The 16,990-nt window shown below is 37.1% G+C and overlaps 1 protein-coding gene across 5 annotated transcripts in view; it reads left to right on the top strand.

The window, feature by feature from the left end:
• pard3bb (par-3 family cell polarity regulator beta b) overlaps positions 1-16,990 on the top strand; it is a 305,177-nt gene that overhangs the window by 127,552 nt on the left and 160,635 nt on the right. For 2 of the 5 annotated variants that reach the window (XM_089133317.1, XM_039683213.2), the window contains exon 7: positions 10,647-10,733. In XM_089133317.1, the coding sequence (XP_088989443.1) occupies positions 10,647-10,733 (87 nt within the window). Of the gene's footprint in view, positions 1-10,279; positions 10,567-10,646; positions 10,734-16,990 lie in introns of those variants that run through there. The other 3 variants (XM_089133319.1, XM_089133318.1, XM_089133316.1) reach the window with 3 other exon arrangements.

The raw sequence follows: 16,990 nt of genomic DNA, 5'->3' as shown, positions 1-16,990 counted from the left end.
GTCGCATCAATTGACATGCCATCTCCTTTTCTCTCTTTCTTTTTCTATTTTGAGCACCACAGCATTTTGTTTTATCCATCTTTTTCGACGACAACTCACTACTCGTACCTGCTCGCTCAGAGCTCACGGCGCCCCCGCCCGCTCGCGATATTACCCGCCCCCCTTCTCCATGAGGGCGCCTACTCTAGCCTGGCTGTTAGTCCTCTAAAATTTTATATAACATTGAAGGAATGCAGAAATGATTTAGAAACGCACAACGGCAGCTACATATAGAAATAGCTGCCGTTGTAGCCTATATATAATTTTTTTTTTTTTTTTTTTTTTACCATCGCTTTGGCGCCCCCCATTGTGCTGCGCCCCTATGCGCCGCATATAGCGCATACCCACTTTTTGCGCCACTGTGCGCGAGACATTTTGATCCCACTTAACTTAGCCCAGTTCATTCAATATGGGCCAAGCAGAGAAGCGACCAAACACCTCCATGTTTTCCCTATTTAAATACAATTGCCTGAGTAGTGTAACTCGACCTAGGCCGGTGACACAAAATAAAATGTTGCGCTTGTCTAAGCTTGTAAAGTGGATAACTATATTGTATGGTGGAATACCATAGCAAGTGCTTGGGAGCACTTCGACTCGGCGCACATATATCTATGGACTCGGCGCAGTGATATCATCACTTCGGAGAGTGTGAGAGGACTTTTCACGAGTGATATTACTGCGCCGAGTCAAAATATGAAAAAAACAAACAGTGGATTAACCCTTTAAGACATTATATATATATATCCAAATCCAATATATATATATATATATATATATATATATCCAATATATATATATACACACTAAATTTAAAATGCGGTTGCTACATTTGAGATTTTCCATATGAAACTTAAATTTACAGTAAAAAACATAGTTTGTTTACTTATATAATGTTAATATTTCAACCTAATAAGGTACAAATATCTGTTTTGTTCCTTTTGTAATACACTGACAACCACCAAAAAACAGGTGGTGATATGAAAGTCACATGATGAATCAAAGAGAATCGAAAGCAGCTTTCCCTCAAGATGCAGTAACTACTAATAATATATAGGAGGTGTGCACACGTCATTCACTCAAATACTAAACTCCATCATGGTAAGCATATGCAATAAACATAAATTTAACAACATTTGATGAAACTTAAAACCCTACAGTAACTGATTAGAAAACAACTACCAAAAAAAAAAATTTAAAAAAAACAAAGATATTTTAACATAAATACATCAAATGTGAAGCGTCACACAGGGAATTCTGGGTCAATTGTAGTAGCCTATGAATGGAGTATTATTATGTGTAGATGTGTGGAGGCATGTGTTCCTCTTACCTTGTACTAGTAAACAAACTGTTATGTAGACTTATTCACAAGTTTTTTTTTTTTTTTTTTTTTTGTAAAATTAACTCTGTAATAACTTTGAATAACTTTGTTCACTATGTGGCAAGTTTTTTTTATTTAAAAATTGCGTTTTTATTGATTTTTTTTTATTTTTATATTGCCTGCTTTCATTCTGTTGGAGGTCATATCTCAGTGTAAGCATTCTGGTGATTTTGGAAATTGTAATCTTTGTTATAATATGTCCTAAATCTATATGAATTTGATTGTTTGAATTCTTAAGTTAGACACATAGTTGTATATCTTTAAGGATTTATCTTTATTTGCAACAGAAAGGATTTTGCAAGAGTCAAAAATCTCCCAAAGCACATTCAGAGCACAGACGGACAGTAAAGAGGGCTGATAGGGTCACTTCCTCTCAGCATGACTCCTTTACCACGTCTTACACCAGACTCTCACCATAGCAACCGGCTGTGTCATCACTGTGAGGAATACTGGATGCTCTATGCTCTCGGCAAATGATCCTTGAAATTGAGAGGGAAAAAATGAATTATCATTTGCACTTTGAATATAGAAATTGAAAGCCATAAGTATGACCAGCACTTTGCTAATAACAGTTAGATGTTGTAGGAATGTGCAATTCCAAGGAAGTGTTCAGTAGGTTTTATGGTTGGTCACCTTAAAGGAATACTTCACTCACCCCCAAGTCGTTTCAAAGCCATCAGACTTTTTCTTCCGTGAAGCGCAAAATGAGAGTTTTTGAAAAATTGGAAACAAATTGGAATAAATATAATATAATAATGAATTTCTTAAATCATGCCCTGAAAGCTTATATCTTATTGGCCTTTTTTCCCAGTGACTTAAAAAAAATGCTGCGAAGTGAACTTTCTCTGAATAAAGTCTACAGGAATGCATTTTCCAGGGATGCAGTTTCACTTTTTGTGATAAAACAACGACAAAAAATTACTCAGTGGACCTCATTCATGAAACACAAGCATGAAGTATTTCTATGTAAATCATTGGTACATCTATTCTCAAATAAATTGTTGCTTTGAATTGAGTGCGACAGTTGAGAATTGTAAAACATGAGAATTGTTTTACCAATGATTTACCTTGATATTTACTGCCTGTGTTTCATGATTGAAGCTCGATATGAATAGACTTTTTTTTACGGTAAAAAACAAAAACAAAACACCTTTGTAGCAGTGTAATGGGTCCGTGTGTCAGGTCTTAAAGTGACAGCAGCCTAATATACCTGCTGTCAAATTATGAGATAATATTACAAATATGTACATGCCAGTTTTCCCGCATGTATCGATGTCAAAATTGTGGCCAGTAAAAATGCTGAGTGGCTAGTAACTTTGGAAAACCGCTAGACATGCTTTGCCACTGAGATATTAAAGGATTAGTTCACTTAAAAAAAAAAAATAAATAAATAAACTTTTGCTGATAATTTACTCACCCCCATGTCATCCAAGATGTCAATGTCTCTCTTTCTTCAGTTGAAAAGAAATTAAGGTTTTTGATGAAAACATTACAGGATTTTTCTCCATATAATGGATACTAATATTTTTGAGTCATTTCGAGTTCGAGTCATGAATGAGTTCAAACAGGAGAGTCAAGAACGAGCATTTGTGCTTATAAAACTTAAACTTGTTTATTTATTTTTTTAAATTAACCAATGAAGTCCATTATATGGAGAAAAATCTTGGAATGTTTTCATCAAAAACCTTTATTTCTTTTCGACTGAAGAAAGAAAGACATGGACATCTTGGTGAGTAAATTATGATGACATGGGGTGAGTAAATTATCAGCAAAAGTTTTTTTTTTTTTTTTTTTTTAATTGTAGTAATGTATATTTTTAATGATTCAAATAATTAATGGAATCAGAGTTTTGAATAGATACATTGAAACACAATGCTCAGTAGTAAACTTAATGTCTCCAACTCGTTATTATCAGTCTGTCTGAAGCTACCATCACAGTCTTAGTCGTCTTTTTTTTCCTCTTCACTTTCTTCATTTCTCTCAGACTGTTTTATATTTCCTCTGTATGTGTGTCTCATATGGCTTTTTTGCACCTGGCTGTTGTATTGCCATCTCCCATCACTTCATCATCTTATTGTGTCATTGGCGTCTGCCACTGAGGCCCCTTCTCCATAAGCACTTCACTTCTCCACCTTTGTTGTTTCTCTCCCTCTGTCTGTTTTCCCTTCTTTCCCTTCATCTATCTGTCTTTCTCTGTGTAGTCATTCTGACGGGCCACAGACTCATCTGTGCGCTCTTATCTGCTGTGCCATTGTGCCGTTGACTCCGTGCTGTCAACCCCTCGGGCCTCTTTCACACTGACACCCGTTTATCATCATCCTCTCATCACCCTCTCTGCCAATCACACACAGACCCGCTGATAACCATCCGCTTTATCAGAGAGACAGTGAGAAAATCTTAAACTCTAACCCCATCAGCGTTGAGCTCGACTTCTGTGTCTAACTCCGCATTTCCTCTTAACTGATCTCGATTCAGTCTGCGGGATAACATTTCAGACACGCTGCCTCTGGGACTTTAATTTCAGCAAAGATAAACAGCAGTATCAAAGATTTGCCTTGTATTAGTTTCTGCCACAAGATTTATACCTGGGTGCTTAAGATTTTCTAATAGAAAGCATGCAATCTCTCTTGAATCAATTAACCGAGAGCTGTTCTCAAGTGAAAGGTAATTGAAGTAATGAAAAGAGTAATCTGGGGCTCAGCGGTCAGTATCGTAGTGGATTAGAGCCACATTGTGATGGTGTCAACGGCGCGTCAGATCGATACTGTGGTATGATGATGACGGTGATGGGGGGTGCGCTGAGAGCCCCATTTTGAGCTTGAGCTTGAGAGTCTGACTGACAGCATGGCAGTGAGCGCCTTATATACATCCTGCGGCTCGAATGATAGACTCAGACTTCCGATTGTGATCTCAGGTTGGGGAATTTTTTAATTTGTTGGCCTCCAGGTTTGCAGAGTCTTTGTGGAGATTTATTGAAAGTCATATCGAAGGCTTTGCAACCTGATCTTATGACAAAATGTAGCTATTTTTGGTTATTAGCTAGGTAGTGATTTTTAATAATTGTGATTCATATGTAAACAACAAGGGTCTAAAACGCATGGCGCAAGTGCATATCCACTTTTGCTAGTTTAACGATGGGAAGAATTGTTGGTGCACCTGGCACAATAGTCTAAAAGTGCAATAAACCAATCAGTCTCTCATCTATCAGTCCCTTTAAAACCCAGTTGCACTCACGCTATGGCGGATTGCTATTTACATGGTGGAATTCGCAAACGGAAAGACTGAACGCTTCTCTAGCGCGCAAGCAGACCATCTACGGGACAAGCTGGATTCCACCATATCTTACATATCTTATTTACATTGTAATCCTTTTATGTGTAATATTTGGCATGTTTTTGTAGACCAGCCTATAGGCGCACATTACTAATGCGCCCTTTACAAAAATACTGCAGCATTGACTTTAGATCAGGTTTTTGTTGGTCATTGTCGCAGTCTATTTCATTTGCCTCAAAATAGCAACGCGTCAACAATGCAACAATTGAACACACATCGTTTTCAGACCAGCACGCCCATGGGTGAACAGATGGGTGCAAATGCATTTGCTACTTAAACAACATGGCGGGCCAGAAACCTGACTGATCTAGAGAAGATCTGTGTGGAGGAGTCGGCCAAAATCCCTCCTGCAGTGTGTACAAAATTTTAGGAAATGTTTGGCCTCTCTAATTGCAAACAAAGCCTACTGTACCAAATAGTAACATTGATTTTCTCAGGTGTTCAAATACTTATTTGCAACTGTATCTTTTTTTTTTTTTTTTTTTAGATTATGTCTCTCACAGTGGACATGCACCTACAATGACAATTTCAGACCGCTCCATGATTTCTAAGTGGGAGAACTTGCAAAATTAGCAGGGTGTTCAAATACTTATTTTCCTCATTGTAGTATGTCTGGGGAAAATAGCTCAAATTAGCACATTTATGGTGCTTATTTTGGTCTTTTTTTGGAGCCTGACAGGCTCAGTTTCCATTTACTCATCTTGTATTGAAAGTTTGTTTGTTGAAAGAACCAAACAGCTTTAGAATGTAATAGGGGATGAGTGAAAACTGACTTTTTTTGTATTTTTTTGTGAACTAGTACGTTGTTCGGAATAATACACATTGCTTGTGCATTACCGTTACCATTGAAATTAATGCACAGATGCAGTGAATAGACATAAGACTGCTCTCTTGAGTATTTGTTGAGATGAAATATTACTCTAAAGTGACTTCCCAATTGTTGTGTATTTGCAAAATGCTGTTTAAGTAAGTTCTGTCTGCACCTCCATATATTCTGATGGTAAACAGGTTTAACATTAGTCCTCCTTTAATGCTGTGAGTCTGGTATATTAGTCGCAGGAGACTGAGGACTGAGAGCAGGTAGTACATGCAGTGCTTTCCGCACCCCTGTTGAGTGACTGGATCCCTGATTGTGAGGCCGAATTAAAGTCCTTCTGAATAGGAGGATTATTTCAACCCTGTAGGGGAGCTTTACTCTGGGTTAAACACTCACAGGTAAACACACAGCCTTGTTCACACCTCTTCACTTACTTTTTCCATTACTCAATCCTCTCCAGCCTACATCAGACATCCCTGAATCCACAACACAATAGCCGTCGCATAAAGAAACGGCATCTGTATTCAAATAGTCCTTCATTCAGAAGAGAAATATCGCATGTTTCTCCAGGAACTCGCGTAAAGCGGACCCACACTCGGCTCCATACACAATCACAAGAGAGACTGTTAATCTGAACCACAGCTCTTATTTGTGCAAAGCTGGTGAAGCTCAGCACTTTGAAGATGGCGAGTTGAAAAGACGAGAGAGCTTTGGTAATTTGCTCTCTTTTATTCCTATATGCCTTTTATTTCCCTTTTTTGTACCTTCTGTCTGTCTTGAAGAGAGAGTAGGTAAATAAAGAGGACACCTGCTCAAGTGGCCCTTTCCTGCTTCACAGCCATCCTTTCATCCGCGGTCCTCGTCTTTAGATGATGTGGTATGCTTTTTTCCACCGTTCATTTGTTTGCCTATTGATGCTGGACTAACTAAAGAGGAAAAGTAGGAGTGAGGTAATGGAGGAAAGAAATTAGGGTTCTGAGCTCTGTTCCAAAGTTCTAGTATCATTGGTAGGCTGATACAAAAGGTAGGCGACTTCATTATGCTGTCCCTCATTTAGGCCATATTGCTTCAAATTGTAGCCTTTTCATAGAAGATAATCTAAGGATGGAATATGGTGGACATTTTTTTTTATTATTATTATTAAATACAATATAAATTGTAACAGCCATTACTCCAATTTTCAGTATCACATGATCCTTCAGGAATCATTCTACTATGCTGATTTGAATCATGCTTGCATTGAATTCTGGTGTGAATCGAGTCCTTAAATCATTCGATAATTATTATTATTGATAATGATAATAATAATTGATCTGATTATAATTGGACTAGTAGCACTGTAAAAATAAAAGTTAAATGCAACCATTCCAATTGGAATTAAAGTTACGATTTAATTCAGATTATAAGGAGTGGTTTAAACCTTATTGATTGGATTGAAAACCGAAACTGGAAAGTACTACAAATGTCGATTGACGTACGCGTGAAACAAGCTGTTGTTTTTGTTGAATGAATTGTCATAAATGACTGTTGTGTCGTTCTAAAATTTTCTTCCTACTCATTGTCTATGAGGTATGGGAAACATCCCATCAGTCCTTGTTTCGGATTGTCATCCAAAGACGCATTGTTTTGGGTGCGTGAAGGGTTTTTATTGCTTGATAAATACAAGCAGAACAGTACAAAGCTTCATGTACTCGTCGCCTCCGAATCGGGACCCGAAATAGATACATATTAAGTCTGCTCTTAAAGGAAAAAAAATTAAAAAAGCAATGTAAGAGTGGTTAGTATGCGCAAACAGTGGGAATCTCTGTATATTCGTACAGTGAACGCATGTCAAAAAAATCTTCTGGGTTGTATCTTGTGACAAACACGCACATCAACCCAATCACTTAATTTAGCGGTCATGTAAACACTACATCCAGATTTATCAATTGGAATGATTTGATTCCAATTGGCCTTTTGTATAGATAGTGTGAGTAGCGTGTTCACACTGAAAATTCCAACAAGTGCACTTCAAATACCCGGATGATGCACTTAAGGAACCGGAAAAAGCAAAGTGTGGGATGTTAGACACTTTATGTACTTGCATTTCAACCGTTGCAGCTTTCCTTGTGTAGTGTATCTATCAGGCCATGAAGGTGGATGACAAAAAACAATATGAAATTCACTTTGAACAATAAATGGCTCATAGTCCAAAGAATAAGTGGATAGTGCACTGTATGTAATCTAGAATATAACATCTTTGGATGATCATGGAAATGGAGAGTAAAAGAGGAAATGCAAAATAGAAGAGTGCTGATCACCCCAATTATTTCAGGTCTCCTTCACCCCTCCTCAAGGAGTTGAGTCTCTTTGAAATGTCTTATTTGAGCCGACCTTGATTAACGAAACTTCTGGTGAGTTGATGAAACTGCACTTCACAGGATTTACTCATGCTTACCACAGTTTTTTCCCCCGTCTTTGTTGTTGTTGTTGTTTGCAGTTTCCATCTCTTGGTGATTGTGTTTAAACCCCATCTCTCTCTCTCTCTCTCTCTCTCTCTCTCTCGGACAGAGTTATCTGTGCTGTGGTAGATTATCGGTGTTGAGTCCTCTGAGCTCTGGGCAGGCAGCTCTCTCCTGCATTAGCATCTCAACAGTCTCAGCTCTTTCTCCAATTAGGCTCTTAGATAACAGTCAGACACAATCTGCACTACATACCTCAGGAAAATGAAAGAATGAAAGTCAAACAGGGGCCTGGGGAAGGGTGTTTTTTATGTTTGTGTGTGTGTGTGTGTGGTCAGCCTGCTGAAGTCATTGAGACCTCACACACACGCACTGGTAAATTATTGGTCTAAATGCCTGTTTGTGTTGAAAGTAAAGGCCTCAGGAAAAGAGACTCTTCACACATTCTTTAAATTGCAGTGTTTTACTATAACACTTCATGCTCACTCACACCTGATGGACCAAAGAAGTCAACCCATCCCTCAAAGATGTTGCCCATTTATCAATCTTTCTCTTAACTCTTGGTTTTTCTGGACAAATTGGGATAAACTGTGGCGCTAATAGGATCACATTTGCGCAAATCATGCAGCTTTGCACACAAGTCCAACTAAATAATATGTGAAATTTTGCTTTGTTTTTCACCATACCCTGTCGTTTACCCCAAGAACACTAGCAATTTACGGCACTTGTCACATGGAATCATTCTGTAAAAATTTCGTGTGTTTTTTAAAAAGCTTGATGCTGGTCGCTATTTACTGCCATTATATGGACAAGCGGGGTATTAAAAAAAAAAATCCTTTTGTGGTCCAATAAAAACAACATAATGCAATAGAACAACTTACCATAATTTATAAGACAATGATTTCCGCGCCATTGATGGAAATTTATGGCTTTACGTGTTTCAACCCGGTCTCATCCCAAGACGTCATATAACTGACGTTTTGGGACGTCTTTTGACCATACGTCAATATTCGCCTTTTTAGGGCCCCCTTAAACGTCGGTAGATGAGGTTATGGGATCCTAACTCTACCCCATACCTAAACCTAACCCTAAACCTAACCCGTCACCTAACTGACGTTGAAGGTAAAGCGTCAGTTGTATGACGGCCCGGGATCGCCATCTACCGACGTTTAAGGGGGCCCTAAAAAGGCGGATATTGACGTATGGTCAAAATACATCCCAAAACGTCAGTTACATGACTTTTTGGGATGAGACTGTGTTACGTGTTTTCACTGTTATACGGTAGGGGATGCTATCACACATCTACATAATGCAAATGTAAAATAATGCGATCATCAACGTTAAACGGTATATAAATCAAAACTGTTACTGAATTAAATGTCGACCCAGGACGAGCTATGTTTTTATCATCGTCCTGAATCAGATCTGAATTAGTCTGGCAGAAATGTGATTTTCTCAGCTTTTTGCTCAATGTTTTTTTATTTATTTAAAGAAAATTACCCACATTCAAGTGTTGATAAAAAAAATAATGCATTAACCTAGAATGATTATTCTTTTTTTTGTGGTTTTCATGAAGGATTGTTATTTCCAAAAGTTATTTTTAACGGACAGAACGAGATTGGCCGACCTGTAGCCGCCTACACGCTCACTCAATGCATGGATGATCTGACAGGATTAACGTACGTTACCTCGGTTGAGTGGCCTGACTTCTACTCCTACCTTATAGAGAAACCGATTTTAAAGAGAAACTGAGGGCATATGAATCTTTAGATGCCTATATGGTCCTGTACAAGACTTGTGTGTATGATCCGCAGTTCTGCCGAGTCAGCGCCGAGACCACGACAATGTAAAGAGTGACATTACAGTGCGATTTTAATGATGTGAATATTTTCTAGAAATAAAAGTTCCAGATACAGCATATTCATTTTTCATCAATTCTTGCACCAAACAACACAACAAGATGACATTTAACAATAGTAACAATTATTTAAGCTCCTTATTATGTAGCCGAATCTGTGCTGTTTTGCATTGACCGCCTCCAGTTTTCACTTTGTTTTGCCTCCAGCTAGCGCCGTGACGTAACTGTGACGTCGGCGCAAAAGGGGTCTATACGAGTTTGATGTACCATGTTTACAAAGTCATTCTCTCTCTCTCTCTCTCTCTCTCTCTCTCTCTCTCTCTCTCTCTCTCTCTCTCTCCTCCATCCTAACTGTACTCAGTCATGTATGACTCTGCAAATATTCCTTCATGAAGAGCTATTAGTTGTGGATTAAAGGCGGATGATCGCTGCCTCAGTGAAACGGACCATTCTGTCCACAGCTATCCACTTCCACTCCTTCTATATCATCACACCACATGCCAAGAACATTAACTGCTGAATATGGGAAAACAGAAAAAAAAGGAACATTTGAAAATTAGTCAGAAAGGCAGATATCACGGAAACTATTTCAGCAGGGAATGTAGGAAAACAGTATCATGTGGTAGGGAGCTGACTAATTCACAGACATGTACTGCGGCTCGGCACCCGCGTGTGTAGGAGATCTGAGGGCCAGGAGACAGTGAGTTTACACAGGTTTATGCTGTGCTGTCTGACGACTTAATAAAGTGACTGATGGGTTATGTTTTTGTGTGTGTGCAGCAGCCTCACAAAGACGGTGGAGATTTCAGGAGAACAAGGGCCTCTAGGAATACACGTGGTGCCGTACTGTTCCTCTCTCAGCGGAAGGTTAGTTCAACACTGCACATTTCTCACTCTCTTTCCTCCTCATACACATACACACACAAACACACTCTCTCTCTCTCTTCATGATGCATGTCTTACCTAAAGCACCGTTATGTGCAGTAGAGAAATCTAAAGCTCCACTGCATTCAGTCAGAGCTTTTTTTTTTTTTTTTTGGGGGGGGGGATGTTATGGGAATGATTGGGGGAATGTTCTGTGCTGCTCTCTTGCTTTTGAAGTCATGAACCAGAAGTGGGGTGTGATAGTCTTTTTAGATTTTAGATCTATATAGTCTATATGCTAGTGTACCACTTAAGGTTGTCAAACATAACATTTAGCAGAAATGCTAATTTAAAGTCTTTCTTTTATGGGAAAACTGACCAAGTTGATGACTCATAGTTGTGTTTTTGTTTGTTTGTTTGTATTTTTTCCCACCTGCAGCAGATTAGCAATTAGCTAATCTTAGTTCATGACTGTAATGTATTGTAAGAATTTTATTTATGGGACCAACCCTTCTACAGTCTCCTCTCAACTTCATTTTTTTTAATAGGAAAGATATTCTGAATTTCATCCATTATTCATGGGGTCGTTGAATTATTCCAAAACTGATGTATTTAATCTTTCTAAGCAAATGAGGGGTCACATTTTAATTTTAAATGATTATTTTAATTTCACAACCCAGAACAGAAGATTCTGTGGGGTGAAAAAAAAATTACATAACATATACATGCATATATATTGTATGTGTGTTTTGCATTAGTTTAGTGCATTATTTATTTGTTATAACTTTTTTTCAATTCCATGTATATATATATATATATATATATATATATATGAAGAGTTCAGATGCAAAAGCCTCTAAGTGCCATTTGAAATTTTCTTCTAGAATGATCATTTTTATCGAACTTGTATATTTAAGTTCAGTAATTTCAGTTAAATTGCAATGAGGATTACCTATTAATTGTTATTTAAGTGAAATTATTGAACTTGAATATATAAGCTTGATAAAAATGATCATTTTAGAAGAACATTTCAAATGGCATTTAGAGGCTTTTGCATCTGAACTCTTCATATATATATATATATATATATATATATATATATATATATATATATATACATTTATATATTTATGTTTAACTTATTTTATTCTGCCGCTCAAATAAATTGCAGTAAAATTGCATTGTTTATATCTCTGGATAGATTTTTTACATTTTAATTTTAAAAGATTATTTTAATTTTCAAGTCCATATCAGGAGATTTATTAAAATACAGGGCAGGCGAAAATATATATAAAAAAGTTATTATTAATTTTGTAATTATTTACTTTAAAATTGTTTATTTTTACTTGTTTAATTGAATTAAATTTCTATTAAATTATGTTTTTTGGTTTGTTTGTTTTTGATCATTTTAATTTAATATGTTTTTTTTTTTTTTTTTTTTTAACTTAGAACAAAAGTTTCTTTGAAGGAAGAAAAAAAAATCTACATTTTGGTAAAACATCACAAAGGCAAACCCTTTTTTTCCTGAACAATAAACTAACATAAATGTGCATTGAGAAGTTAAATGTTGTCTATTTTGATTTCATTGTGACTTTAAGACTTTGTATGTAAATGATCTGGTTTCTTTGTGCACCTGTATAGTTCACTGTTCATCCAAGCCAAGTTGTTGAACACTGAATAGGCATTTTAAAAATATGGACAGCCACAGTATATGTGAGTTCATGTGCTGATGTTGTGGACTTCGGGGGGAAACAGGTAGCGAGAGTAAGTGAAAGTGTGTTCCTGTGGTAGAGAGCTGGGCATCCTGTGGTCATCAGCTGGTATTTCCAGTGGGTCAGCAGTATATAAACCCGCAGCTCTCTTTGAAGACAGGAGCAGGGCTGTGGGGTCAGCATCGACTGCTGCTGGCTCAGGGAAACTCATCACAGCGTTTTGTAGGGGTGAGTTAGAGGGGTTAAAAGTTAAGTACTTCAGCGGTAAGGGTGGGGGAGACCATTTGCGAAACAGAAGTTTCTGCAAATTTAGATTTAAATGTTACATGTTCTGCCACAATACTTTCTCCATTGTTTATCACCAGCTATAGTTTTTGATGTACTGTACTTTGATGGCCATATCAGCATTATTATTATTTTTAGTTTGTAGTACACGACCGTTCAGAAATGTGTTGTCAGTAATATTTTTTTAAGTCTTCTATGCTCAAGGCTGCATTTATTTGAGCAGTAACACAGCACAAATAGTACAATTGCGAACTATTTTATATATTGAGTATGAAAATCAATTCCTATGATGTCAAAGCTGAATTTACAGCATCATTGCTCCAGTCTTCATTGTCACATGAACCTTCAGAAATCATTCTGATATGCTGGTTTGATGCTCAAGAAATATTTATCAATATTAATGTTGACAGCAGTTGTGCTGCTTCATACTTTTTCAGTAAATTATACTGTTACTGTTATTAAATATTGTATACCGTAACTAAATTGTATAACTTTTTTATGTAAACAAAATAGTATAGATTTAAAATATCGGTTATTATATTCAATATTTATATTGAATTAGTGGTTAACTGATATCGATCTTTCAGTGTCTGTTGGAAAAAAAAGTATAAGTAGAGAACAGACTTGCTGAATTAATACAAATATGTATAAATGTATATATTATGTGTTATTCAAGCAAGTGCACTTTAGTAATAGCAACTGAAAGTCATTTTATTTTTTAATACAATATTTACGTGTGCAAATGTTTTTCACAAAATCACCCTGTCATTATAAAAGTTCAACATATTGGACCTCCCATCCCTTGTGTGTTTGCTTAGATTGAATATAGAACATGAATATAATCTTCTAATCATTATTGACCAGAGCATACTTGCTGTTACATTCCTAGCTGCATTAGCGTATATAGTTTGGAGTTTTTGTGCAGAATATATTGTTGTCCTGATTTGGCCGGTGGAAGACAGGCTATTGGAGGTCACATAATCACAAAGTGCAATTTCTGAGTTACTTCAGCTAACATTCACCTCACCTGAACTTATGGCTCATTTAATGACCAGATGTTTTTTACGGTCGAGCGCTTCTACTGTCTGTCATGCACTAAATAAGTCTTTCTCTTTCTGACCGAAACTGAGTCATCAGAGAGAGTCACGAGGGACTGAGACAGCACAGGAGTCTTAATAAAGACAGATATCTCCCTGTAGGATTGAGCCTTTTTCTTCTCGTTTCTCTCCCTCATCCCCCTTACTCATGTCCCCCACAGGCCGTAACCTCCATCTGTTTCCTTTAGACATGCCGTGCCCCCTCTCTCTCTCTGCGTGTCAAAGGTCAACCCATCTTAAGACTAGCCTTAATGTTCTCCAAACGAGAGGCTAACGATAACGTAAACAAGCCTGCTGGCTAATGCAGAGTGACTTCATGTGGACGGGAAGCCTTTAGCACATCTAATGGAGGGGTGAAGAGATCCTTCCTGAGCGTTAGCAGGTCACACTCTCGCGTCTTACACCAACACAAGGGTAATTCGCTCCAGACCATGCGTCTTTCTCTTCATACGCATTCTATGCCGCTAATCTGACCTCCGGTGTGTTATTGAAGTTTTTCCGCATGCTTGTTTTTGTTATTGATCTTTTTGTTTAGTCTGGAGGTGATAATATGAGACGTTATTAGTTTATATTAGAGCTTGTGACTACTCATTTTTACTAGAGGACCAGTTGAAAATGCTGAATAAGATGCAGTGGTAACGTATTCTTGGAGTTAGGCTGTTTCTTCATCTTTAGATACATTTTTATATAATTTTTTTCATGAATTTAATGTGATGTAATAAAATATAGTACAAAAGAGTTATAAAAGCTGTCACTGGGGCAGTACCCTTTCAAATGCTACTAATACTTCAGGTATTGATATGTTTCTTTAAGGTAATATGCACTCTTTAGGGTTAAATAAGGTACAAAGGTGCACATTTTGAAAGGGTATACAGCCAAGTGACAGATGTTGTACACTGAATGACCACTTCACCCAATGGTTCTATGCATCACTGCGCAACACTGCAGTTCCTGTGTTGTTTTAATTTGAGCTTTCATGCATATTACACATTGGAATGTTATTGCTGTTCACGGTCAGGGACTATTTTTTTTTCTAGCGGTGGGAAGGCTTTTAGAAATTTTACTTCATGAAAGTTGCATTAATACATTTTTTTTTACTTTAATATTTTTATTGTGCGGCAACCGTTTTATAAAAGCGGTTACCATACTCTGCTTCGCATCATGCCTAACAACGCCCTTCATTCGTTACTTATTCACGATACAGAACAACCTCTCGTACCTTATTGCTTCCGTAAGAAATATCTATTGAGCTCCAAATCAGCATATTAGAATGATTTCTGAAGGATCATGTGAAACTGAAGACTGGAGTAATGATTTTAAACTGCAGCTGTGGACATGCAAATGTTTTTAGTGATGAGTAGAATCATACACACACAAGTTATTGTTGTTCCTGCTGTGTTTGCTGGCTGTCAGTAGCAGACGACAAATATGCTTAGTCTCTTTCATACACTCACCCAAAACTTCACCTTTATCCCTCCAGTCAAATATCACTTCACTGAAGAAACAATTTCAGTCCAGTGTGTCTCCCCAAATCTCCATCTACATTTCTGCAAAGGTATATTCTATAATTTGCCAGACACTGCTGTGGCCCACTGTAATGCATGAATGTGTTATTCATTGAATGGGCTCGTGTGAGGTGCCTGCGGATGAAGACTGGGGGATTAATACATGCTGCCATTCTCCTGCTTTATGAGTTTCTCCAGCCTGATAGCCTTTATCACTGCCAACCATAGTGCTGCTGTCTTGTGTTTTGCCAAGCGGTCTGTGTATGTGAGTTTTGTATTGCGCTCAGGAGGGCAAAAGGAGGACAATAAAGCAAAACATAAACCTAATGGTTTTCAGTCTGTAAATAGCGAGAAGGTTTTATTGATATTTTATACAGCTGAGGTAGATAGGTAGATGGATGGATGGATGGACGGATGGACAGATATATAGATAAATAGATTGATAGCTACATTGATTGATGGATACATTGATAGATACATTAAGTGATAGATAGATAGATAGATAGATAGATAGATAGATAGATAGATAGATAGATAGATAGATAGATAGATAGATAGATAGATAGATAGATAGATAGATAGATAGATAGATAGATTGATTGATTGATTGGTTGAAGGATGGATAGATTGATGGATATATAGATTAAAGAAAGAAAAATAGCAAGGAAGTAAAATACATTTTACTATATATATATATATATATATATATATATATATATATAGATTAGGGCTGTCAGTTAAACGCGTTATTAACGGCGTTAACGCAAACCCATTTTAACGGCGTTATTTTATTATTTTTTTCATCGTGCGATTAACAGTCTTTTTGGCCGAGCAAATTTTGTCGATTTCTTTCACATGCTTCTGCAACAGGACGCGACGTGCGCTGCGCTATGAAACCCATTAATTACAATGGCTTGTGCTGCGCGAGGACGTTTTGTTGCTTCGTCGACCAAAGCGCAAGCGGATCTAGCTAGACCGGAAACAAAACAACAGGCACGCCACACACACTCGTTTGGGCTTATGAGCCGGCCAAATAGTTGGTTGACGTTACGTTTTGAGTGGATGATGAGCGCGGGACGCCGAAATGGATGCCAGTAAGATTCTGAATGGAAATTATACTTTGACATTTTGCCAAATTCCACTGACAAGACCAAAGTGTTATGTGTGATCTCCGCCCCCTCGTCAATATCAGGACCTCGTCGGTATTTCTTTCACCCTTTTATTGATGGACAGTGTTACATTGTGTGAGAGATTATTTGCTCCAAGTGAGAATTCTAGTGTGAATTTGAACACAGTATAAGCCAATGTTGTTTTCAATAAAAAAATAATAATAATAATAATAAATAAATAAATAAATACACATTTGCAAGCCGACCCACTTTTCCATGTTGATAAGAGCATTAAAATTAGAAAAAAAATATAATGGGACAAAACGAAATCAAGAAACATTTAGAATAGATAGAGATGTGTAATTAATTGCGATTAATCGTGAGTTAACTATGACATTAATGCGATTAATCGTGTTTAAATATTTTAATCGTTTGACAGCACTAATATATATATATATATATATATATATATATATATATATATATATATATATATAAGATGAAACAGTGTGATGTACTCAGACCAAATGCATAGTCTTTTCCCCATTTCAG

The sequence above is a fragment of the Pimephales promelas genome, chromosome 7, assembly GCF_988280905.1.
Source record: "Pimephales promelas chromosome 7, fPimPro1.hap1.1, whole genome shotgun sequence".
Classification (NCBI taxonomy): Eukaryota; Metazoa; Chordata; class Actinopteri; order Cypriniformes; family Leuciscidae; genus Pimephales; species Pimephales promelas.
Note: the sequence above shows the minus strand (reverse complement) of the source record. Positions and strands in the feature narration are given on the sequence as shown.